Source organism: Pteropus alecto, unplaced genomic scaffold (assembly GCF_000325575.1).
Source record: "Pteropus alecto unplaced genomic scaffold, ASM32557v1 scaffold20, whole genome shotgun sequence".
NCBI lineage: Eukaryota > Metazoa > Chordata > Mammalia > Chiroptera > Pteropodidae > Pteropus > Pteropus alecto.
Window position 1 is genome coordinate 5,163,223 of NW_006436298.1, and position 25,781 is coordinate 5,189,003.

The 25,781-nt window shown below is 35.5% G+C and overlaps 1 protein-coding gene across 1 annotated transcript in view; it reads left to right on the forward strand.

Annotated features, from left to right (window-relative positions):
- MAST4 (microtubule associated serine/threonine kinase family member 4) overlaps positions 1-25,781 on the forward strand; it is a 309,991-nt gene that overhangs the window by 69,575 nt on the left and 214,635 nt on the right. The window contains exon 3 of the mRNA XM_025047832.1: positions 6,561-6,596. Within this exon, the coding sequence (XP_024903600.1) occupies positions 6,561-6,596 (36 nt within the window). The remainder of the gene's footprint in view (positions 1-6,560; positions 6,597-25,781) is intronic.

Consider the following 25,781-nt stretch of genomic DNA (forward strand, 5'->3'; position numbering starts at 1 on the left):
TCAGTCGCTTATTTTTGTACTGTAGTTAGGGAAAAGACTGCAAGTAGGCTGAGGAAGTGCCCTTAAAGCCAGATCGTAGGATTTTCTGTGGAACTATTTTGTTTACCAAGTCTTCTATCAATGGAGAGATGTTCAAGAGGGCAGGTAACTCCATAGCCTTGGGTAGATCTTCCACTTGAATCCCATGATGGCCAGTACTAGTAACAAGAGGTTTCTAGGTGTCCTGTGGTGACAGACCCCATATATGCTCTGCTGCTGTATCATCAAGTTTGAGGAAACTGCCTGTGCTCACGAGCCCCTCTTCCAGAATAATCCATCAGTTTAGACCTGCTCATCTTTTTTCCCAGCATAGTAGATAGGTCACTTCTTGAAGTTATGTTTTGTGATAGGTATTGAGGGAAATGAAGTGGGATATTATAGACATCCATACGGAAACTTTTAACCATAGGGTTTCAGAGCTGAAAGAAACCTTAACAGAAATCTGATGTGAAATACCTTCATTTGATGAGTGAGGAACTTGGAGGATTTGAGGTTTGCTTATGCTTAGATAGCTCCTTAGCTATGAACCACGACCTGAATTTAGGATTCCTACCCAGCAAAACTGAAAAGTAACCTTAAGGCCTTGAGGGCAATACCTTTGAGTTGAAAGAGATAATTAGCAAAGGTATGAGTGTGTTATGTTCTATAAACACAAGAATTTTAGCATCGACATCCAAAGTGTGACCAAATGAAGGGTAGACTTCAGAGTATGCTTGACTTCACTATGGCTGTCATGGTTTCTCTGAACATTTTGGAAAACACGGCCTCAAACTCTTTACGCCTAAAACTGCAACTGAAGGGAAGACCTTGAGTCACACACCAGCAAGACCAGGATGCTAAGTTTGCTCGGACGAATAAAAAGACTAGTGACAACTACTCTGGTGGGGTGTGGCCGTCTCAGCTGCAGTAACTGGCAGTCCCCAGATGTGTCCATAATCCAACCAGACACTTGAGTGGAACAGCTGAATTCTGTATTGTTCTCTTCACACCATTGCTGTAGTAATGTGGGCCTTCCATGGCTAACTTGGAGAAGTGGGTCGCTTCTGTCTTGGTGTTTCTCCTTACACACTGTCATTTCCTCTGCCATTCTGACTCCTGAGAATTCAGCTTCCTGCTCTTTTACTCTTTGCAGCAGCTGACTGTCAGACCACAACAGTTGGGGTAAAATTATTTTAGGGTTTCCTCCCCTGCTTTTCGGCAATAGCGACCCCTCTCTCCGAGAATTCTGGTGGGTCATTTCTTTCATCTGAGTATACATGCACTGTCTTGTTGTATAAAATCACTTCTGGGATGAGTTTGAGGACTTTTCCATGCTTACGTGTTGAAACATAAGACGTACCCATGGCACATGCCAGTCATTGTACGCTGTTCTTCCCAGTGGCCTCTGGGCTCTGCTTCACCTCATAGTGAAATTACCCAGGTAGCTTTCGACTAGTACCATAAAGAAGTTCTAGGCAGATGGTTTTATAAACACAACTGCATGAGAGGAAAGTATGTTATTAAGTATATTCCATGAATTTTATATGTACGTGGAAATAGGTGGCATCAACTTCACATACCATGGAAGAGTACACTTTACTATCTTAAGAATGAAAATTTTTCTCATGATAATAAATTCAAATATTCATATTACATTGAGGGAAAGATTTTTAAACTCCTTTATTCTAGAAGTGTAAATTCTTCTTTCAGGAAATATTTCCATATTTTATAGATGCTTATATGAAAGTGTTATTACTTTATTAGAAAATATTAATTTGGCATATGCTTATGTTCTTTATTACAAAGAAAAATTATTTCTAACTTTTGTTGTGTCATAGAAACCAATGGCATTAACTTTGTGGTGACATTAGCATTAATTGCTGCACTCTGACTAAACCCCAATTTTCCAATGAAGTCTCTTGTTATTCTTGGGGGTGGTATGTGCTGTTACTTAGGCAGGTCAGCTTTGAGGCAGAGGTTATCTTTTAAATTTATTTTTCTTTTTTGAAAACCGAGGAGGGCATTTGCTTTGAGGAGTTGGCACCATGTGACATCCTCGTGTAGCTGCTCTGGAACAAATGATGTTTACTGCAGGGACAGTGGAGACCCCCACCCTGGGGGCAAGACAAAGGGAGGGGGCGTTCTGCTCCTCTTCTCAGCTCCCCTTGGCCTCTCTGCTGAGGCGCCGAACAGTGTTTGCTCTGCACGGGGCACATGAGTGAGTTCACCAGGGATTTTGTATTTTAGGGTATAAAGCATGGTGTCTAGTAGCTTAACAAATCAAGAATCAATTATCTGGGAGAATAAGCAGAAGGTTTTTTATGTCTGGGATAAATTAGTTTAAATGCTAAAACCAGTCCTTATGGATTAAAGAAGCACTTGGAAGCAATGGCGTGTATTTTAAAAATGCACTTGACATTATGTATTGAAATCAGTATACAGGTTTCATGTGTTAGGAGAATAATGGTGGCTTTTTTAGGTGGGATTCCAAGGTATTACCAATTTGTATGTAAATGTACTTGATTCTCATAGAATCACAGGGAAAATAATGTCATCAAACATCTGGTTAAAAGCCTGTTACTTAATTATTATCTTTGAAAATTCAGGCTACTTAGCTCTGTTCTATTTTTTTTTTTTTCTTGAAATACGTTGATCAGACACAGTAGGGATGGTAATGGTGGTGATTGCCTTGGGAGACACATAAAAGGAGAATTAAAGCAAACGTAGCTCAAATTGGTACTTGTTGAGTCTCTATCTAGTCTCTCCCTACTCAACATGCACCTTTTATCTACCATGTAGCATCCTTGGCTGTATTTTGTTAAGTACCCAGGAATTGTGAATTCTGTTTGTGTTAACCTACAGCATATCTTAAGACAATGAAGTAAAACAACAATGTAAAACAGCTTCCTCTGATGAAATCTCATGTAGTATGAACCAGTTTCATATAACCCTACGTGGTCTAGTAGTTAACGTTTTGCCCAACAACTAACATTAATGCTTCCTCCCACCATTTAAAAAAAAAACAAACAGCTTTATTGAAGCACAATTGGTGTGTAAGAAACTACAATTAATTTAAAGTACACAATTTCATAAATTTTAACATATGTATATACCTATGAAACAACTGCCACAACCAATGTAGTAAAATATCTATTTCTCCAGAAGTTTCTTTGTGCCAATTTATCATCACTTCTTCAGCCTCCACATGCCCAATCAGGCAATTACTAATATTTTCCATACCTAAAGATTAATTTGCATTTTCTTAAATTTTAAATAAATGAAATGTTACTGTTTGTATTGTTCTTTTTGTCTGTTTTTTTCACTAAGCATAATTATTTTGAGATTAACTTACATCATAGCGTATGTTAATGTTTTATTACTCTTATTGCTAAGTAATATCCTGTTGAATGGATACACCAGAGTTTGATTATCTATTCACTTGTTGATGGATATTTGTGTCTCTTATAGATTTTGGCTATTATAAATAAAGCTGCTATATATGATTGGTAAATTTTCTCCCAGCTTGTGGCTTGTGTTTTCAGTCTCTTTATAGCATCTATTCAAGAGCAGAAGTTTTAAATTTTGATGAAGCCTAATTTATTGTTTACATTTTTTTTTCCCCGAGAAGGTTTATAGTTTTCAAATGTACATTTAGATCTATGATCCATTTTGAATTAATTTTTTATATGGGGTGAAGTTCATGTTCAAAGTTCAAGTTCTTGCATATAAGTATCTACTTGTTCCAGCACCATCTGTTGGACAGACTATCCTTTCTCCACAGAATTGTTTTGACCTTTGTCAAAAATCAGTTGTCCATATATATGTGTGCCAATTTACAAACTTCCTATTCCATTCCATTGACCTATTTGCCTGTCTTTATATCAATACTACACTGTTTTGATTTTTATTGTAGCTTTATAATAAGTTTAGATAACAGATAGTGTTAGTCCTTCAGCTTTGTTCATTTGAACCCAGTTGTCCTGGGTTCTTTAATTTTAGAATCAGTTTATCAGTTTCTACAAAAAATGTCTGTTGAGATTTTCATTGTAATTTCATTAAACCTATAGGTCAATTTGAAAAGCTGTGAAGAGTTTTCCAGAAATATAATAAAACACTAGTCTTAAGGGACAATAATGTGTGAGTTGATACAGTGTGGACAGGCCAGGATGGAATTATCCCCCAACATGTGCTGTTGGAGGAGATGGGTGGCCCAGCTGGAGGAGACTGAGTTGAGAAATGAGGGACATAAATGAGGAAATAATTTGTCAGAAAAATCTCCTAGAGAATCCCAAGAGAAATGCTTGGGTGTTTGATTCTGGGAGCAGCTCAGGTAATGATTTCAAGCTAAAGTCACAGGGAACTAGCTACATTTATTCTGGAAAGAAGAACTGAAATGAAGAGTTCAGGCTCCGCATATTTGTGAAGTAGAGAAGGAAGAGCATGACCAGACAGGCCTCAGGTCTAGAACCTCATATTCATGTCTAGTAGAGGGAAGGGCCACAGGCCTGGAAAGGTTATGATGCAGGGAACACTCAGGGAGGGGTGACATCATGCTTTAATGATGGCTGCAATGACTGAGTCGTATAAGACAATGAAGGTCAGTTGTACTTTTGAACCCATTATTGGTCTAGAGCAGTGGTTTTCAACCAGGGTTGGTTTTGCCCCATAAAGAGACAATTGACAATATCTAGAGACATTGTTGACTGTCACAACTACTGGGGAGTAGGGTTTCTCCTACTATCTAGAGGGTAGAGGCCAGGGATGCTACTAAATATCATAAAATGTGCAAGAAAACATCCTCCACCTCCACAACAAAGACTTATTTACCCAAAATGTCAATAGTGCCAAAGTTGGGGAAACTTGATCTAGAGAGGGAGGACCAGGAAAGACAGAAGAGGGAGAGTGGAGCCGAATGATTGCTCTGAGACCTCATGTCTGTATTGTCTTGAGGAGAAAAACTCTCTCGTGTGGGGACTATGAAAGTTACTATTTCTGCAGGAATTAGTCTATGGAAATCTTCTTTGGGCATGTTTCCAGAAGATGTTTAAAAACAGTATCAAATAAAACTAGTTTAACAAAAGCATGTTTTGACTACAAATAAAGAAATGTTGACCATTGAGTTAATTCACTTAAGAAGCGAACATTTGTTTAGACATGGCATTAGCTGTAGATAAGTGTATTAATTGAAATACTTTTGACTGCAAGTGTAATAGAAAGCTTAACTCATAGTGCCTGAAAAAATAAAGGAAATTTATCGACTCACGTAACCCAAAAGTTCAGGCTTTTTGCAGGGGTTGATCCAGAGGTTCAGTAGTGACAAAAGGACCCAGTTTCTCCTTCATCTCACTATAGACTTTCTTCCTAGCTCATAGATGGCTGCCAGCAGTTTTCAGGGTTACTTTTTTTGTGTTCGTCCTCATGAGAAAAGGATTTTCCCCCCTTACCTTTATGGATTTCTCTTGATTGTGCCAACCTAAATTATGTGTCCACCCTTAAATATGGCAATATTTATAACTTTACTCTCATTAGCTTAGACCAGTACTGTCCAGTGTGGTAGCCACTAGCCACATGTAATTACTGAGCTCTTGAAATGTAGCTAGTCCAAATTGAGATATGAAAAAGAGAATTTGAAATATTTAATAATTTGTATATTAATTACATGTCAAAATGATAACATTAGGTTAGAATACAAATACATTATTAACATTACTTTCATCCATTTAAAAAAAAATTAATGTGACTACTAGAAAATTTAAAATTATGTAAATGGTTTTAAATTGTATTTCTGGTGGATAGAACTGGCTTAGACCATTCAGGAATCCCTGGGAATGGGGTGCAGTCATTCCCACATAAACCACTTGGCTGATACATATATGAGAGATGGAATGGATACTGGGCAAGTATTAAAAAATGAACACTACATGATTGGCATAAACAGAGAAGAGAATATTTGTTTATTTACTACTATTTTACTAAAGATGAATATCTGGAAATACTACAACTCTACTACTCATAGTTAAATCTAATAATTTTTTCTTAAATATATTTTTTAAAATTATAAAATTAATATGGTGCCCATAGTAACTAGTGAAATGTCACAAAGATATACCAAGGGCAACTCAATAATCCCCTCCTCCTTCAATCCCTGTCTCCACTCAAAACCCTAGGTGGTCATCATTAGTCTGGTCTGCATTCTTCCATGCCTTACTTTGTGTACATGCAAGTGCATTCACATTGTTTTATTGCATTTGTTGTTGCTGTCTTAAGAATGAGATTGTAGCACTCAGTCTTCAATTTGATTTTCTCACCATGTCAATCTTCCAAATTAGTATCTACAGATTTAGCCCGTTCTTTTAAAATAATTACATAATATTCTATATTATAGATATATCACATTTCATTTAATCATTTCCCCATCGATGGACATTCATGTTATTTCTAGTCCCCTCTCTTCCTCTGTTCCACAACAGGCAATGCTGCAATAAACATTTTTGTACCTATATCCTTATGTACTGGTCCTTTTTTTTTTTTTTTTCCTATAGGATAGATTCCCAGAAGTGGAATTGCTTGGTCAAACGGTATGTGTATTTTTTACTTTAATAGATATTGCTAGATTATTTTCCCCAATGGAATAGCAAATCACATTTGCACATAAGAGTACTCATTTACTACATTCTCACCAGCACTGGGTGCCACCTATCCTTTTAGTTCTTGCCACTCTTATTATCTATGATCATTACTTTTCTTCACCACCAATGATGTTGAGTATATTTGTATATGTTTATTGTCCATCTGAATTTCTCTTTTCTCCATTTCATATTCATTTCCACTGCCCATTTTCTATTTTGTAATGTTTTTATTTCACGGTTTTTGGAACTATTGTGTTTTAGAAATGTTATTCCTTTGTTATATGTGTGCAAATATATCTTTACAGTTTTTGTCTCTGTGTATGATGTCTTTTGCCAAATGAAAATTGTTAATTATTATTTATTTGAATATGTTTGTCTTTATTGCTTCTTAGTTATCTGTTTTGTTCAGGGTGATATTGTCCATCTCAAGGTCATACAAATATTCTCCTAAATTTTCTTCCCAATTATTTTAGACATTAAATTTTACTCCAGTTTTAAATTTTTTACATGGTATGAGATAGGAGTCTTTCTTTTTTCCCTCTTGGATGAATATCCAGTTACTTAAGTCCTAGTCATAACAAGAAATTTTATTTTTCATGGGACTGAAATGTGACCCTTGCTATACATAAAGATGCCATATGTATTTGGATCATTTCTGGACTCTATTCTGATCCCTGTATATCTATTTCTGTTCCAACACTATTCTTTTTTTGAATGCAGTGGCTTTCTAGTGAATTGTAATATCTAGTAAGTTATCCTTCACTAGTCTTCATTCTTTTCATGGTTGTTTTTAGCCATTTATTTTTTTCATGTTTTTCTGGCTAAATTAAAAAAAATAAAGTTTGGGAATTTTTTCTTAAATGTTTGGAATATAAAAGGTAATATAACAATAAATATGATAACTAGAGCCAAAAATTAATATTTTTTAGTTTGGAGAATCTTAAAGACAATTCTTAATTTTAAATTCATGTTAATGTGATAGTAACATGAGTTCATGAGTTATTTGAGTTCACTGACATTTTTAATTGCTTTTTGGAAACTTTCTTTGCTATAATATTAAACTAATAAATATCTTTGTGTTTTCTAAAGGCATTTGAAATATTAGAGCCAAACAATAAAACTGCCTGCAATTAAAAATGATAGTAACATTGTCTTACGAATGAAACACATGTACAAATACATATGTCTGTATTTTGCTTATGGAAGCAGAGGGATATCCCCAAGGAGGTTCTACTCATGTTTACTTGGTTGTAGGAAAAAAAAAAAAAAAAAAAAACACGAAACATTAGTTTGTTCTTTAGCCAAAAATAAAATGGTGAAATAAAGCATTATGATTATTATGGAATGATATACTTGGAAAAACTACAACTATGTTTTAAAAAATGAGATATCTAGCACTTTCAATGGCATTAGAATTCAAATAAGTGGATTGGTATGGCAATTTTTTGCATGTATATAAATATTAAAGACGATAATTTAGAAAAGAAGGGGAAATTAATTGAAATTATTCACATTAGGACCAAAGAAGGACTTAGTAAATTTAGAGTTAAATTTAAACCTTCTATATGAACATCTAATCTTTATTAAATTGAAATCAAATATAATTTTTCTGCTCTGTTCTAAAGAAGACAATGAACAGTTACCATCTGACTTCTATTCCACAGTTCTATGAAACCATCTAATAGACATTCTCTGTACCCCAATTTTGATCTCTAATATAACTTTCCACCAAAGGGTGGAAAGGCTCTTTTTGGAACATAACTGGCTGCAATGATTGCGATAAGGAAAATTTTGTTGGTTCGGAACAGTTTTTTGTTTTTTGTTTTTGCCAAAGAGCAAGCATGCTTTCTATAGTGTGTGGAGGTTGAGCTATAAAGCACAGAGGAACCAAACTGAAGGCACTTCTGCTGGTTATTAGTGGAAATTCAAGTGACAGAGGAAGTGGTAATAATAAGCCACTGAACAAGTTGAGCCTACCAAAAACCAAGAGTCAATCATGTTATATCAAAGATGACAAATGACATAAACCATGCTAAGTAAAGAGCATGTCATGGTTCCAATGTTTCCAGAAAAGCTGTATTTTGATCAGCTCAAATTGTGTTTCCTGCATTCAAGTTTTAATCATCGTCAAAACTGACAGAGTTGATAAACATAAATATAAAAAGATATAGTTACAGTATATTTTAAGTATAATTATGCATGTGTATAAATTCTACATTGTTAATCTTAAAGTAAAATTGTTTTTAAATATATGCAGGCTATTGCAGGGACTTAAAATCACAGTAAAAACCAATAAATAAGAGTATCATGAGATTAATAATTAAAGAATGTTTCCTTTACGGTACTGTCACATATTTAAGTCTTTAATTTGCTACAGGGCAGCCCAATCGTAAACACTCTGGAAGAATACAACTGTTTAAACTAAGAAAACTTCTCTGCTTTTGTAAAACAGATAAACAACCATTGTGACTAGAGGTTGGAGTGACTATAGGAGTCCACAAGCAAAAAACGGAGTTTTATTTCTGAAGCCATAAAAATTCTAGTTGCTGCAGTGTACCAGCATATTCAAAAAGCCACTATAAATAGAGGACTTGAAGTGATAAACTGGGAAGATAGAAGCTCTAGAATAATTAACAAAATGTTTATAGGACCATTTGAGGAATGAGGAGGGATAGGCCCCAAAATAGCAACATTGGGTAAAAATAATCCTGCGTTGATTTAAATGAATCAATTTCTCGTATATCGAGCCCATTGACTTTACATGGACAAATGATGATATTACTCTGCTGACCAAAATACAATGATATACCTCCAAAAACATTTCCGGTATTATGTAGCTTAAGGCCAGAGATATCTTTCCTGGACCTAATGAGATAAGGTAAACTGGAATCCACCTTAATTTGTAGATATTCTTAAGCTACACCAAATTGCAATAAAACAATCTTATATAATATTGTACTTTTAAAAGATGAAAAAAAATCTTACAACTAAAATGAAAACTGAATCAAGGTAAATGTTCTATACAAATTTAAGCCTTATAAATACCTACAATTGGCCATGGTAGAATTTAACGTCACTTAACTCTGTCCTAATTTAATACTATCCTGTTGTTCTTGTTACCCTGTTAAATATTACCTTTGTGTGTTTGATACTATCTTAAAATTGTCTCATAATAAAATCTCAGCAATTTCCTATCTTTATTTTGCCCTAATCCACCACTAGAATATGTCAGCCTCCCACACATAGAGGGTAGAAGAAAACATTGAGACACGAGGTCCAATGCAAGCAAGCGACTTCCAAATTGCTTCATTTTTAAACAGGCCTGTAGGTGGTAGAGTGTACTATCACCAAAGAAGATATAGTTCCTTAGGAGTAAGGACCCACTCTGTCCCTGGGCTCACCAGAGACATTATAAATCAGCTGTAATTGTGACCCAAGCACTTGGTTATTCTGCTGTTAGGTCTTCTGGCCATTAAGAAATGTGTCGAGACTGCTTCATTTATTCGGATGAAGGCACAAGGTCAGCAATCAATGACCTTTATTCTCTGTACCTTAAAGAAGAATGGCTGCCTCTTTTGGGCAATCTATTGTGAGCTAGGGCCACGTACCACCAGCTGCATTTAACTTCCAGGTTAAGTTATGTCCAAAGATGACTTTTTAAAAATGACACATTAGATTTGATCCCTTGTTGTTAATCTCCACAATATTTTGTACGTTTAAATATTTAAATGTCAGTCTCCTTGAGTTTTCTATTTTCATTTCTGCTAATATTCAAATGAATGAACTATTTGCAAAAAAAAAAAAATTTAATACATTGGTCCCTTTTCCTAGCATTGGATTTGTTAAGGGCCAGCTTACTCTTTCTTAGAAAGGGATAGGGCTATTGAAATGTATTGAATAGAAACTTCAAAAGTGGACTTGTCAAAGTGATAGAAAGTAAAGATATTTTAAATATAATTGCAGTTGTATTCAGTAGTGAAAAAAAAAGTCAAAGCATTTCCCTTTAATGCCATCCTGAGGTGTGGGACATTTTGTAAGATTGAGTAGAATATTCCCAGGAAGGAGGGCACCTCAGCATTCTCCAATTCAGGATAGCACATCTCCCCCAACCTCCAATTTATCTTATCAGGTCTCTACCAGATCTGTTAAGGCCCCTTCATTTTCATCTTCTTAGACACCCAGCCATGGAGCATAAGATCACATTTGTAGGGACACTGTGACTGAACAAATATTTTCTTTTACATGGTGCTTTCAGAAGAATTCTTTTATCTCCTGGATGGCTAAGCTCCTTGGATGTCTGAACAATGACGAATCTGAGCGAGCTATTTCTACACCAGAACCCTGGGAGCTTAAGAGGCTTTGAAGCGAATTGTTCCTCATTGCAAGGCCACAAAAAAGTGGGGTTTTTCATAGTTCTTGCATTGATGTGTACAAAGCCAGATGGCTTTGTAAAACGAGCCCCAAAGCAGTATAACTGATTAAAAGAAAGACCAGGTAGCTGAAGGTTTTCATACTCAATGTGAGCCTGGCAGAAAGAATTATTCTCTTGAGGTACATTAATATGGGGGAATCTCACTCTCCTGTCTTTAGCAGTTAGCCAGTGACAATTGAGATAGGTGTTGGCAGCAGGAACCTTTAAAATGAAGGCTGAAAAATATTTCTCTAGCCAACCATTGCAAGGACCGCCTTGAAAAGAAATGAAGCTGGCCAGTAAGTGAAGTGCTTTGAGGGTTGTAGGTACTTCCTGAGGTTGTGCCTCACACATTTCAAGTTATCCTCTCATTCTTGGCTTCTTTTTATTGTGGTCCAAGATCTGTGTCCCCTTGAAACCCCAAAGATTCCATTGCCTTGCACCTTAGGGGCAGCTCTCACCCCTGTTCTCTGCAGAGTGTAAATGACTCTACTGAGGAGGCCGGAGAGCCTGGTTTTTTATGTTGCCCATATAGAAGTCTCTCTGCTCCTGTTTGTAACCCTGAGTACTGACCTTAACCTAAGAACGCAGTCCTATATTTCAAGTTGTTTGGGGGTGGGGAGGGGGGAGACTGATGAAACTTGGCCTTGTAGGTAGATGGATTCAGAGATGTAACAAATTGTTCTCTGGCTTCATAACCTACCATCCAATTATTGGGAAATGGAGTTTGGAGCAGAAAGAAGAAAAAGCTCATCTTACAATGAGCTTTAAAAACCTGTCGTAAAAGAAGTAGCCGGCCCTGGGTTCAGTTATTTTTGCATCATCGGGAAGCACTCAAATCCTGCAGTGTATCCTGTGTGTTAGAGGTTTAAAAACCAGATCATCTCGCTATTCCATTTTCTCTCTGTTGCCATCTCCTCTCATTGTCTCTTGAGATTTGGTGCTGCTTTGCTGCCAGAGTAGCAGTGGCAGAGGACCAGGGGCCTGTGTTCCGTTAAAATAGCTAATTTCAGGAGAGTTTGTATATTTTGACCTCTCTGAACTTCTATGGGTCCTTTCAAAGAGGGAAGTAATTCAAACTTGGAGGCATTTCCAAGAAATGTTTTTGGAGAATAAACTGATATATATATATAGCTATTATCAGGGTCTTTTTTTTTCTTTTCTTTTTACTATGTAGAATTTATAGTATCTGAATAAATTAGGACTAATTGATCTCTCTAAAAAATAATTTAAATAATACTTCTATCAACCACACAGGTGATCATTGTAGAAGAACTAGAAAACACAGACAGGAAAAAAATGCATTGAAAATTATTCCATATTTTATAATTTAAAGAAAAGATAGTTTAAAAAGCAGAGAATTTTGCTTTCATTTGTGTCTTTTGACACATTAAATAATTTTTCCTTAAGGTATTTTCAGCATTACGGTCTCTTAGCATTTAAGAAATGGGATAGCATTTTATTTTACCATGGAAATTATTAGGTCATAAAGCATTAATCATCTTTTCCTGGCAATTTCCATTGTAGAAATATGTAGAAGTACAATTAATAAAAGTTTTTATCCATAATCTTGTCTCACAAGCATTTTATTATGTTTCTTTTCAGGCTATTTTCTAAATCCTTGTTACCTGATTATCGGTGTGCATTTTCTTTCCAGCTGGGAAATACTTTGTGGAGCTGACCAGTCATATAGGAGCTGAGCGCCCTGCTGGCCCACAAAATTTGCTGTATCTTCAAACAGAAACAGGCAGGAGAGAGAAGTACTAGACTGTTTATAATGGTCATGTATAGTTGTTTAGGGTACTGAGGCATTTCCTTACTTTTGTTAATTCATTTTATAAAATTCTAGGTGTAACATTTTTTCTGCAGCTGTTGGTGATATTTGTTTAGGTTCAGGGAAGCTCGCACTTTTTATGTGCAGGAATCGCTCTGAACGATACATTTTAATAGGCTGCAATAGTCAACGAAGAGATGCTATGTTCATTTAGGGACTAGAATGGATTTTCTTCGTTTTTCTTTAACACTTGGGACTTTATAAGATTCCCCCAGAAACCAGCACGCAGCCATTCTTAGCCAAGTTGTGATTTGTAGAGTGATTTATTGATCATGGAGGGTTTCCCAGGAAATGTCATTAGTGTAACTTTGTGCATGCTCTCTTGCTGGAATGGAGGGTCCCTGGGGTCAGGGAGTTTTGTTCCCTGCTGTACCCTCCATGCCTAAAACCATGCCTGGCATGTAACAGTTGTTCCGTAAATATTTGAAGACTAATGTTTTAAGTTTTAAAATCAAATTTCTTCCTTATTGCTTAACATTTTCATGGACTAACCCATTAGTTAGTTGATTGAGCAGTCATTGACTTCCTACATTAAGTTGTTCAAACTTTTGATAAGAACATGTTATGCTCCAAATATGACGATAAATGTTGGGTCTTCCACTTAACATATTTGAGGTTTTTATTATCTGCATTTAATTCTTTTATGAAAATAAATAAGTGTGATAGATTCATTACTGTTTAACATTTTAATGTTTTTCCAGTCCTTTACATAAAGGAGTGCAACTTAAATTTAATATTATCCTAAATTCTAATTTGTTCATTTTGTTTTTTTGTCAAGGAGAATTTTAAGTATAAGTGATGTAGGCTTCCATTTACCAATCTGAATTGAGGAGTGCCAGAAATAGATAGCTATTCAAAGTAGATTTCTCATTGGTTTGGCTTGAACTACCTATATCACAGCTTTATTGGAGGAAGGAAGCAGGTCACATAGGTAAGTAAAATAGATATTTGTTGATAGGAATAAAATTAAGCTACTTGCAATTATTACTCCTGTGGTATGAATATATTTATCTGATAATTATTCTTTGGCTAGATGAGGGAAAGAAACAAAAGAAACAAAAGAGATAGAAAGGTGTTTTTTGTTTGTTTGTTTGTTTGTTTGTTTGTTTTACCAGAGCCAATGGGACTGTGACCAAGGAGCACCCATCATTTTAGGTGGGTTATTTTTTGTAGTAAAAGTACAAAGGCATGCATGAGAATAATAAGTGACAAATTTATGTTAGTGGTTACCTCTGTGGGGAGAGGGGAAACTGAGATCAGGGAGGGGTGCTGAGGGCCTCGACAGTGCTCATTTGATCTATCAAGTTGAATAGTTAATACACGGGTAGGTGTTCATTATGTTATTCCTTTCTTAGACTCTTTTTTTTTTTTTAACAATAAAAGATGGAGAGTGGATATGCTTAGAAGTCAGATTTCTTCCAGTTCACTTTTATTATGAAAAGGTTTAGCTTTTTTTACCAGTTTTTTCAGCCTCTGCCATTCCCAGTGTGTCCAGACAGAACCTGTGTCTAAAAGGTCACGAAAAGGAAAGAAAGCAGAGTTGTTATGTGGAAGCAGAACAACATGTTTAAGAGACACTGACAAATAGAATACAATTAGATATTTGAACTTTTTGAATCATCAGAGATGAGTGATTACAGTGCCTCCCAATGCATAATCATTTACTCTTATTATTCTTTCACTTAGATATTTATGCTTCTACATAAGTCTTGTCAACTACACATCTATGCATTTCTATCACGTGCATGGACTTTGAAACATAAGTACCCAATTTAGCAGTATCTGACTTCTCATTATCTTGGTCATAGTGATAAACGATCCTTGTTAGGGTGGAAGGTCCTATGGCTTTCCCTCACTCTCACTCTGCTTGAATATTCCTAGAACTATCCCTAGAACCTGCATGGCTGGAGCCCCAAGTATGTAAATGATAATATCTGGAAATTATGTGTCTTGATGAGAAACTTGAGGCGCACACAGATGTAGATGCTGGAGAGAAAGGAAAAATTGTGCTGAACCCAGGGAGGTGGTTGAAGATTCTACAGCCCCTGCATCCCCCATGTATTAGTTTTCTATGGCTACCATAACAAAGTGTCACAAACTGGGTGACTTAAATAATGGTAACTTCTTGTCTCAAAGTTCTGGAGGCTGGAAATCCAAGATCAAGGTATCGGCAGAGTTGTTTCCTCATCAGAATTATGATGGAAAATCTGTTCCATGTCTTTCTCCAGGCTTCTGGTGGTTTGTGGCACTCTGATATTCCTTGGCTTGTAGATGCATCATCTCTAGCTTTGTCTTAATTGTCACATGGCATTTTCCTTGTGTGCATCTGTGTCCAAATTTCCCCCTTTTGCAAGGACACAGTCATATTGGATTAGAGCCTACCCTAATTAACTCATCCTGACTTGATCACCTGCAAGGTCTCATTTCCAAATAAGACCACATTCACAGGGACTAGGGATTCAGATTTTACCATCTTTTGGGGGGATGGATACAGTTTAATCTGTTATCATCCCCACTGCTCAAATCTGGAAGGCAGATTCTACCTGTCAGAGAGCGTTGCTAGCTCGAGCTTGCTGTGCTCTGTGAAATGTCTCCTTTTCTCACTAAATTCTTCTGAATGGGCTTCATAACCCTGCTGACAGAGCATGACAGGACTGTGCAATAGCACAGGGTAAGACAGCTTACTTATTAGGGAGATAGCAATTGAAAGGCACATTTGCCAGAGAACAAAGCCAGGAGATAATACGAGTTGCTCTTTGCTACTGTTTCTTCTTCCTTCCATCTAAGCTCTTCTGCACACCTCATTAGATCAAAGACTAATCTATTGAAATCCAATCAATTTTACTTTAGATGATGGCAAATGAATACTATTTCTACTACATTACCTGTGAAATAGGCCTTTGTGAATAAACCTGGAAATCTCCTCCACAATTTATAACATTGTTTTTCTGAGAATGTGGTCTGGTGTCCACCTTATAGATGCATTTTCAAAGCACAGCGGAATGTGTTTTTGAAATGAGCTGGGGGAAATGGAGGTGGGCAGGACTAGAGGTCATGGTCTTTTTCTCTCTCCCAAGTCAGAGTGCCTAGCAGGGAAAGATATAGAAGGACACTCTAGCAACTATGTTCTTCCCTGCTTATACCCAGGCACTGGCAGAGACATCCAGCGACATACCCCATATCCATGATTCTCTTTGCTTTACTGATAAAACTTTGATTTTTGTCAGGCTGGTAATGTGCTCAACTAAAAGACAATAACTATTAGCCTCTATCCACAGATAGCTATGGTATTATATTTTGGATAATGATATATAAGCCAAAGTTACTCAAGGGATAAACAGCTGGTGATGATCCTTTTTCTTTTCTCCTACTTCCTCCTTTCTGTGTGGAATGCATTTGTGTTGGCTAGAGCTCCAGCAGCCATAATGGTCCATGAGTTAATTCGAGGATAGACTACCTACTCAGCATGATAGAACTGAAAGGCAGAAGTGGCTTGAGTCTGATGATTTGGTAGCCAGCATGGCAGCCCTCAACTTCCTGCTTCTGATCCTCTTTTATGTAAGAAAGCAATAAGCTATTTTGTTTAAGCCACATATTTGAGTTACCAATTATATGTAGCTGCAGCTACACCTAATCCCAACTGACCCAGAGACTGTCCCCACGGGAACCCCAGTCACTGACCTTTAGAGTACACAGTATATCAGAAAGGAAAGCCTGGTCCAAGGAGAATGTAGAAAAGAGAATATTTTTTCTAAGATCTAAAGAAGAAGTAGTCTGTTGTGCCCTGTGACATCTTTTTCCTAAGATATATTTTATGTGAAGTGGAAGAGAAGGCTCTGAAACTGTGTTCTCTTTAACTGTTGCCGTATTTATTAAATACTCTGTTTCCTAGTAGCATAGATAATGTTAGTCATTACTATTTTCTGCCAGCTAACATTTAGTTTCAGTAGCATCGCCATCTTGGAAGTACAACTCTGTTTTGAGTACTTCATTGCTTTCTACCATTGTTTCAGAAAGTTGAATAGAAAACAGAGAAAAGAATGTGCTGATATCAATGATTAGAAGTGTAGCTCTCATAAACTTAATGCAGCTGACACAAGAGGGAAATTATTTGACTTTCCAGAAAGGATTACTACATAGCTTCTATCAGACATTCATTGTACTCAGGCCAGTGATGTGTGCAGTTGTCTATGAATGAAAAGAACAAAATTAGAAGATGTGGACAGATTGAAAGTATACCAGTGAAGAGTGTATGAGGAGCAATAATAATAATAAATTTTATTATTATTATTAATAATAATAATAAATTTTATTATCTCTCAAGGAATAAAAAATTCCCTGATATATATTTGACTCTCTGACATGTTTTCAGGAATGTATGAAGCAAGGAAGTAGAGAATTGTTCTATATGTAGATTCACTATCTTTTTAGCAACTGATTCTCTGATGTGCCAGAGTGAATTGGAAGGAAACAAGGATGAGTAAGACTGCTTTAGGACTGTACAGTGGTGGACTTGTGAGGAAGGAGACGCAGAGATGTATAAAATTGTATCAAAGCTAAGGTTGAATACTTGGTGTTGTGGAGGGGACCCACTCCACACAGCTGTGTAGGCAAAAAAGTTATCCGAAAGCTGTCATGATCCACTTTGAATTATTCATGTTTCTCTGCATCTCTGGATTCATATCTAGCCTCCAGAGATGAACATTTTCATGAAGGTTCAGATTTAGAGGAAACATAGCTTCTTTGAACTTTATTTTATTTATAACAAGGTGAAGTCATTTTCTAAGTGTCTCATTTAAAGCCACAATGATGTGAGACACTAAAAAAAATCTATTGCTTGAGGAACCTATGAGGCAATTAGTATTATCCATTTATACTTACTTAAAGTATAAATGTATTTTCTCACTGAATACATTTTTTCTTATTTTATTTTAATGGGATTTAGGATATTTACCTGGGCTTTTAAAGGTCCACTCCTAATCTCAGTTCCTATTACTCTATTTTCCCCAAGTTGTTGGCTTTATCAGTTGTATGTTCACCTTGGTGTTTACCAGGATCCAAATTCTTTGTGGTGAGAGAGGAATTTCTGCACTGGGATTGGATAAATGTCTTCATTCAGGAGTGGTAGGGTCGGTGAAAAGAGCCTAGCTAACTCTGATTTTAACAGTTTTCTTAACACATACCTGATGAAGTTGTCATGCTTACCACCTGTAGATAAGATTGGACCATTACATCTGGTTTCAATTATTTCTAGTTTTTGATCTGCAGCAACTTAGTTCGAAAATCATTTTATTTATCCATACTGTCCCTATCCATCACCAAAAATATTCAGATATTATTGAAGGCAATATTGCTACCAAGAAGACATGTGTATACAAAATAGTGTGAAAGAGAGACAACATCCAATTTCTCAAATGTAGGACTCTCATAGTTGCTCACTGAAATTCCAACCAGTACCAGAGTACTGACACCGCGTGATCCTGTTGGATGGTATTACCAGTCTTTCAAGTAGCTGGAAGGAGGCTTAAAGCCATGTCATCTTCAGGAAATTAGGGAAATACTATAAACAGAGGTTAGAATCCAGCATCATCAGGGGTGGTGATGGTATAGAGGCTATTTTCAAACAATAACCTAGCTGGTAAGAAATATAACACTGACTGCCTTCTATTAACTATCCCTTCTGAATTGCTGTGTATAAAATCTTAATCAATGAAGTCTTTTTATAGATAAGTCTGTCAGACTTCAATTTGAATTATTTGAGAGGTTTCTGGAGATAAGTAGGTAAGAAGTCTTCATCAGGAAAAGCTCAGTCACCTTTCCTGGGAAAGATGCCAAAACCTCATCAGTTTTATAAGAGATTGCCCTTTTCATTGGAAATTCTTGGGCATGGAGAGAGGAGCTCAATCTGAGAAATGAATGTCTTGTTTTAACCTCTAGTGTGCTAACTCAAATAGTAATTTTATAAGATGTCTTTTCTATAGAAGACTTTAGTTTTATTATTTTTGTTAAAGTTGGATGGTATGATTTCAGATGTGGAGGTGACTGAGAACTCTAGGCAACCCCACAGCTTATGTATTTCAAGAAATACACAGTTGGTTTTCTCATGAAAATTAAGGAACAGGTAGAGAAAAAAAGAGATGAAATAAGCTTGTGTTAAAATTGTGCTTGCACTTTGAATCAAATTCCCTACATGGCTGGTTCTTATTCAAGACCAGAAATGATGAAATCTTGATCTGAAAGCTACAGTATAAACTGAATAGGCGACAAAGATTTTCTCCATATTGAGGTTGTTAATTAGCTATGCATAGGTCATGAGTCGATGATCAGTTCTGTTCTTCAGAGCATGTCTGCAATCTTTGATATCTACTTGAGGTATGTAAATAATTTTCACAGTTTTTATTATGATTTTTCTATTAATCTTTGACAGAGTGAAATTTGATATTTTCTCTATGACAATCCATGAAATTTAGCAATTAAATCCTTTTATTTATTCAAAGTGTGCACTTGAATAAATTTCAACAAAACGATGTGTTGGAGGTTTTTAAATATTACTTAGTGGTTCTTTTGCAACCAGTAAATGTAACTCTTTATAATTATTTCTAATCTGATAATTATATCCTTGAAGTCTCATCTAAACTGGAATCATATTTTAAAACCCATAGACATTGGAAAGCCAGAAATCTTTGGCCTTTCAAAGGCTAAGATGACTAACCTTTTACATATCTCAACTTTATTGTCATTTATTACCACATTTTGCCATCCTTAGATTCTGTCCATCTCTCTAATTGGAGCAAATTAAGTACTCATACTTCCGATAACTCCCGCTGCCTAATTGTACTTATGTGCCCCTCTTATGTAGAAAATGTTCTATAAATAAAAATATTTCTGTGGTGATATTTTTTATAACTTGACTCCTTACAAGTAAGATCATGAAATTTAGAATTGTATATACTTGTATTTGAGCAAAATTTCCCCAGCCAAACCTATTAATAGCTGTTCCTAATTCTTTTACTGATCCAGGAAGTTATTTTCAAATTTTTCAGTCACCGCTTATTTCTTTCCTTGTTGCATGTCATTGTTCCAGTTCCACTTATTAATTAAATAGAATAATTCACCTCTTACAAAGTATTCTTTTTCTTTAAATATTCAGGTATTCTCATCTTGGGATCTGTGGATATGTTTCTGGAATCTATGAACTCCCTGAAACTGTATATAAATGTGTGTGCGTGTGTGTGATTTCTACAGTTTCTACGTGATTTTCAAAAGCCTCCTTGATTACCCAGAGTTGAGAAGGACTGTTTGTTTCCCTCAGATGGACCTTTTCTCTCTACCTAGACTTTAAGCTTCTTGTGGTAAGGTACTTTGCCTCACACTTGTTCTATATGGAGTACACAACAGCATAGTGGAGGTGTGTGGAAATTGCTGGCTAATTTCAATGCTTCTCAAACCACTGTGGTTTGAGACCTTACATATAGAGGTGTTCTAATCAGAATGATATGTGAACTTTTTAAGAGAGAAATTTTTTCACACTTACAATGTCAACTTAAACATATTTAATTTAATGATGTTTAATTATGTACAAAGGAGAAAGCCAGGTAATTGCTTGCATTGAACAGTTTTACCATGACAACTAATACAAATAAATACAACAAAACTGCAGAGTAATGCTTAAAATAACAATATCAATTTAATATTGTATATTAGTGATGATACTTTGCTGAAACTAAATTCTCCTTAGCGATGCGAATATACTGTTGACTGCTACAGCACCTGATGCCTTCATTTGTTTGTTTTTTGAGTTGGCATATTTATCCTAAGCAATATGAAGCTCTGTTTTTATTTGACTTTTCTGATACCTAGGGCCCCATGGCATCATTTGGCCCTCACTTTGAGTATTTAGCATTTAGGCCTCTGATCTTTTCTCATTAGCTCAGGGCAATTGAAATAGTAATACTTGGCTAACTTGATCATTAACACAGTGGAAATATGACATTGAAATCATGGAGCAGTCTGAAAGTAAAGATAGTCATTACACAGTTTGTATTTTTTAAGACTTCAATGAAACGTCAACAAACATTTTAAAAAATGTATTAAGTATTCGTATTTCCCTAAGAATCATGTTTAGACTCCAGTTTCAGGAGCACTGGCATAGAATATATGAAAGGTCAATTGGTAGAATTACTTTTAGTGCGTTAATAGATGTGACTTGATTTAAAAGTAGATTGATTTAATATTTATACTGAAAATAGATGAGCTAGATTTAATTAATCCTTGTCTTCCTGTTCTTTACTAAAATAATTATTCATACCTAAGCTTTGTATTTTTTTGTATTTGGCTTTGGTTATCTCTTATTTACAATCCAGCCTTGCTTATAGCTGTCTCATTTACTGCAGGTAAACTAAGCTGTCAGCAAAGGAGGAATCCCAAGGGTGAGGTGAGGAAGAATGTCTGCAAACCATGTGTTAATGAGTTAAAAGGTGCCTGACCTCTGCAGTGAGTAGAAACAGTGGTGCTCTTTACTTGATGATTCCATACTTTTTCTAAAGGTGGTTCCCCCAAACTTCCATATTGGAAAACAATAACTACTGTAGTTAAGATCAAAGGCTTTTTTTCCCAGGAGGTAAGGCTCTCTTCTAGTCCAGTTCTGCCACTTCATAGCTATGTGACTTTAACTCTGTTAAAATGGTAATGATGGAACTAGGACCATTATGAGGATTCAGTGATATAGTACATCAAAAGTGCTCTGCACAGTGCTTGGCCTATGCTCTGCACCAATAAACATTTGCTGAATTCTTCTAGTACTACTGGTACTATAAGAAACATATTGAAAATATTTGATTTTTGATTCATCTTACATAGTGGACAAGTAAAGTTCTGAGAAGAGGCTTCACCATTTCTTGACTTAGCCATTAGTTTTTCATAATATGTAGTGTGATGTTTAGCATAGCATAGTACTCATTATTATTATTAGGTCTTTTATAAGAGGAATTACTATCTCCCGATGTGCCTATGGAGGCCAATTATATTGCAACCTTGCAACCTTCTTGCTTCCCACAAAATTTGCCTTTTTTGCTCTTTTCCCACCAAGTTATCCTTGAACTCCTTTAAATACTCTGAGCCATTTTTCCAGTTCTGTTCTTTCTTCTGTCTCTGTCCCTGGGCACTCCACGGTGAGCTTCGCCGGCTCAGTACTCAGTGTGACACCCAGTTCCAATGCAGCTATAGCCACATTTGCTGCAATTATTCAAGCTTTGTGCTGCATAGTTGCCAGATGCTTCTTCATAGGCATTTTTTCTCTAAGTTTTTAATTCTGAGCTAGGTTATATTATCTCTGTATTATTTCCATTTAACTGATGTGAAAACCAAGGCCCAGAGATGTGAAATAACTGGCCGAGGGTCTCACAGATGGTAACAGATAGAGAATTCAAACTCGGGTCTTCATCACTCTTGACTACTCCCTTTATTTCTTGTCATTCTGCTATTCTCTTCTCAAAGAAGAAAGTGTTAATTTGGGGGTCATATATTTGGGATGAGTTATGTCAATGGGAGCTTATTTATAACAGCGTGAATTTAAATCCCAGCTTTGCCACTTAATAGCCACATGACTTGGGAAAGTTACTTAACATCTCTAGCCCTCAGTTTTTTCACTATACAAAGGACATGGTCAAATGGCACCCAAATTGTGGGTTAGTATAAAGATTAAATGAAATAATATTTGTAAAAGTACCTTGAACAGTTCCTGGTATGTGTTAAGCATTGTGTAGATGTGTTAAACAAATACAATAAAATGACTTTAATATAAGTCAACAAAAAAGTCTTTTTAAGTTTCTTTTCCCAGCAATGTCTTTTTCTTAGATAATCTTCGTCTCTGAGCTCCTGTGCTGCCAGTCTTTGCTTTTAGAAGGTCATAAACCTGAAGTGTTTGAGTTCTTGGTATTATGCTCATGATCATTAGCAATATCTTCTTTGCTAATCGGAAATATTTTTATCCATTACTTACTCTTTCTGTCCCTTTTATGTAGACCTACTCTTTCCTCCCCAGTACAGTGTTTGGTAAAAAATGAAAAACGTGAAAAATATGTTTTCTTTATTTTTCTTTAAAGAAAATTTACCCTTTGTTTCTGTCCCACTAATCAATCTCCAAGTGACAAAATGTAGTACACTTCTCCTTACTGGAGGTGGAAGGACAAATTCCCAGGCTTTGCTATGGGAAATACACGCAGAAAAAGAGTCACGTTATTTTAAAACACTTATTGAACATTTGAGCGCCTCCTGTGTGTCAGGCACTGTGCATTTGGGTATGGAGGCATTGAGGAGATGCAATGATTAGAACACACGTAGCATATTCTCATTTTTATAAGTGCCCATTCAAATTAGCATAACAAAATATTTCCCACTAGGAGGGATTAGGGGAACTTCAGTGTACTTTCACACGTGCTACATTATTTATTATATTGCTAGACTGTCTTTTCATCTTTGAATCTTCAGTACCTGACAAAGTCTGGCACCTAGTAGGCACAAAATAAATGTTTGTTGTCTAAATGAGTTTGTAATTTATTTTGGTACACAGTAGGGCAAATTTTTTCCCCCAGTTTGCTAACCATTTACTCCCTTCCCACTACTGAATAATTCTTTTCCCACTGATTTTTATATCTCATTATATTAAATATATGTCCTTTATTCTCACTTTTTCTTTGATCTGTATTTCCTGTAACTCGTACTACACTATTTTTTACAACAGTAGACATGTATTTTCATATTTTCTCTTCTTTTTTAGTTTTCTTTTGTGATAAGATCATCTGCTCATTTTTTATCTATTCATTTTTTTCTAACTTTTATCTATTCATATTTGAAGTTCTCCCACCATGTCCCATTTCCTTAATTATTCCCTAAATATTAAAAGTATGCATTTCATTTGGAAAGACATGTCATCATATGATGTCTTCCTTCTAGGAACATTTATCATATTCATTTAATGACCCTGGTATTAGTTTATCTAAGATTTTTTTTTTGTTGTTTTATTTTTCTTATAGATCGTACACCTTTTTTTCATTGATATCTTGGAGTATTTTTATTTTGTGTGTTTTTTATGTAAATGAAATCTTTGTGTAAATCGCATTTGATTTTCATCATTGGCAGCAAAAACACTGGATTTTATACATTTATATGTGACCTGTCCATGCTTCCTCACTCTTTTGTTAACTCCAGTAATTTTCCAATTGATTATGTTTGGCTTCCCAGTTAAAATCATATCACATACAAATAACTATCTTCATTTTCCCCCCAATGTTTTCTTTGTTTTTTAACTGACATACTGCATTAAACCCTATTCTCAAATAAGCATTACATAATGTTCGTGGTAGGTGGTTTGTTCCTGGAATGCTTCTAGTGTCTTATTAAGATAAATGTAGACTGTTAGTGTGAAATATACTCTGTGGGTGTAAGAATTACTACAATTAAAGGGCCATATAACTGAACTTTTTTTATGTTACATAGTAATTTTGTCACATAGAGTGCCTTGTTCATGTTTGAGAGTTACTTGCTCTCTAGGAAGAAGAAATGGCTTCAAGAGATGAATAACTTGCCTGAATTCAATGGACTGATTTCTTTTAATCAGAAGAATACCTCCTTGGTTGGTTATACAAGAGAATGTTGATATCTGTGTACTAGTCATGGGTTTAGAGAGTTGGCAAAGACCCTCTGTACTCCCAGGTGAATTCCCTAGAGGATTTCTACCCTAGGAACAGGGACAAGTTAGAGGTATGCTAAATCATACCAAAGCTGTAACCTACCTGGAATCAGCTCAGTCTGTGAATGGATTAAGATGATTTATTCTCTATCTGCCTAGAAGAAGAAGAAGAAGAACTCTCTTTGGTAGGAAACATCATTTAGATTATGCATTCTCAGTGGAAGGCATTATCTTACCTGAGGGAGTAAAAATTGCTTCTTTAGGGGTTTAATATAACAATTGCTTGTGGCCCTGCAAAGACCCACAATACATAAAGAGATATACAGTTTATCTGTGTTACTAAACTGTCATGGGCAGAGTGGGGAAACACTGATTTAGAGCCTCTTCAGTTTTTTTTCTTTATAACACCTGGTAATCAAAAGTTATAGCTATACTGAGACAGGACCTAATGACCAAAAGACAAGAGAAAGGAAAGACAACATAATTTATAGTCACGATATTGCTCCAGAGATTGAAGTTAGAATGTAGGGACTTAAAAGTAATATGACTCATATGTTAAAGAAAAATAGATGAAAATTTGAAAAATTTCTTTAGGGAATAGAAATTTGTAGAAAAAAAAGGAGCATATAGAAAATGTTATAACTGAAAAATATATCTGAAATTAAGAACTCTATGGATAGGTTTTAACAGCAAGTTAGACATAGCAGAAGACAGGATTAGTAACCTGGGAAACAGGTTAGTAGAAAATATCCAAACTGAACCAGAGAGAAGAAATTATATATGCATGTATTTCTACTAGCTAATGATTTGAGAAGAACCATCTTTTCTGTATCCCTGCCTTTAATAGATATTTTAACTGTTTATATTTTACCAGTTTATGTGTAAAGTGATATTTCATTGTTATTTTAATACACATTTCATTCACTAACAAAACACTTTTTAATCTTTTCATTTTATTTTGCTATTTAGAAGTTCTTTTAAAAAATCTGTATTTGCCATTATGTCTTTGGGGTCATTTATATTTTTCTTATCAATTTGTACATTTTTTTGTATATGTAATATAACCTTTCATCTCCATTATAAACATTTTCTAGATCTATATATATATATATATATAAAATTTATGAATAATATCAACAACAAAAAGTTTGAGTGTGATACTTGGAATATTATAAGGGACTTTTGGGGGGGGCTGCCATT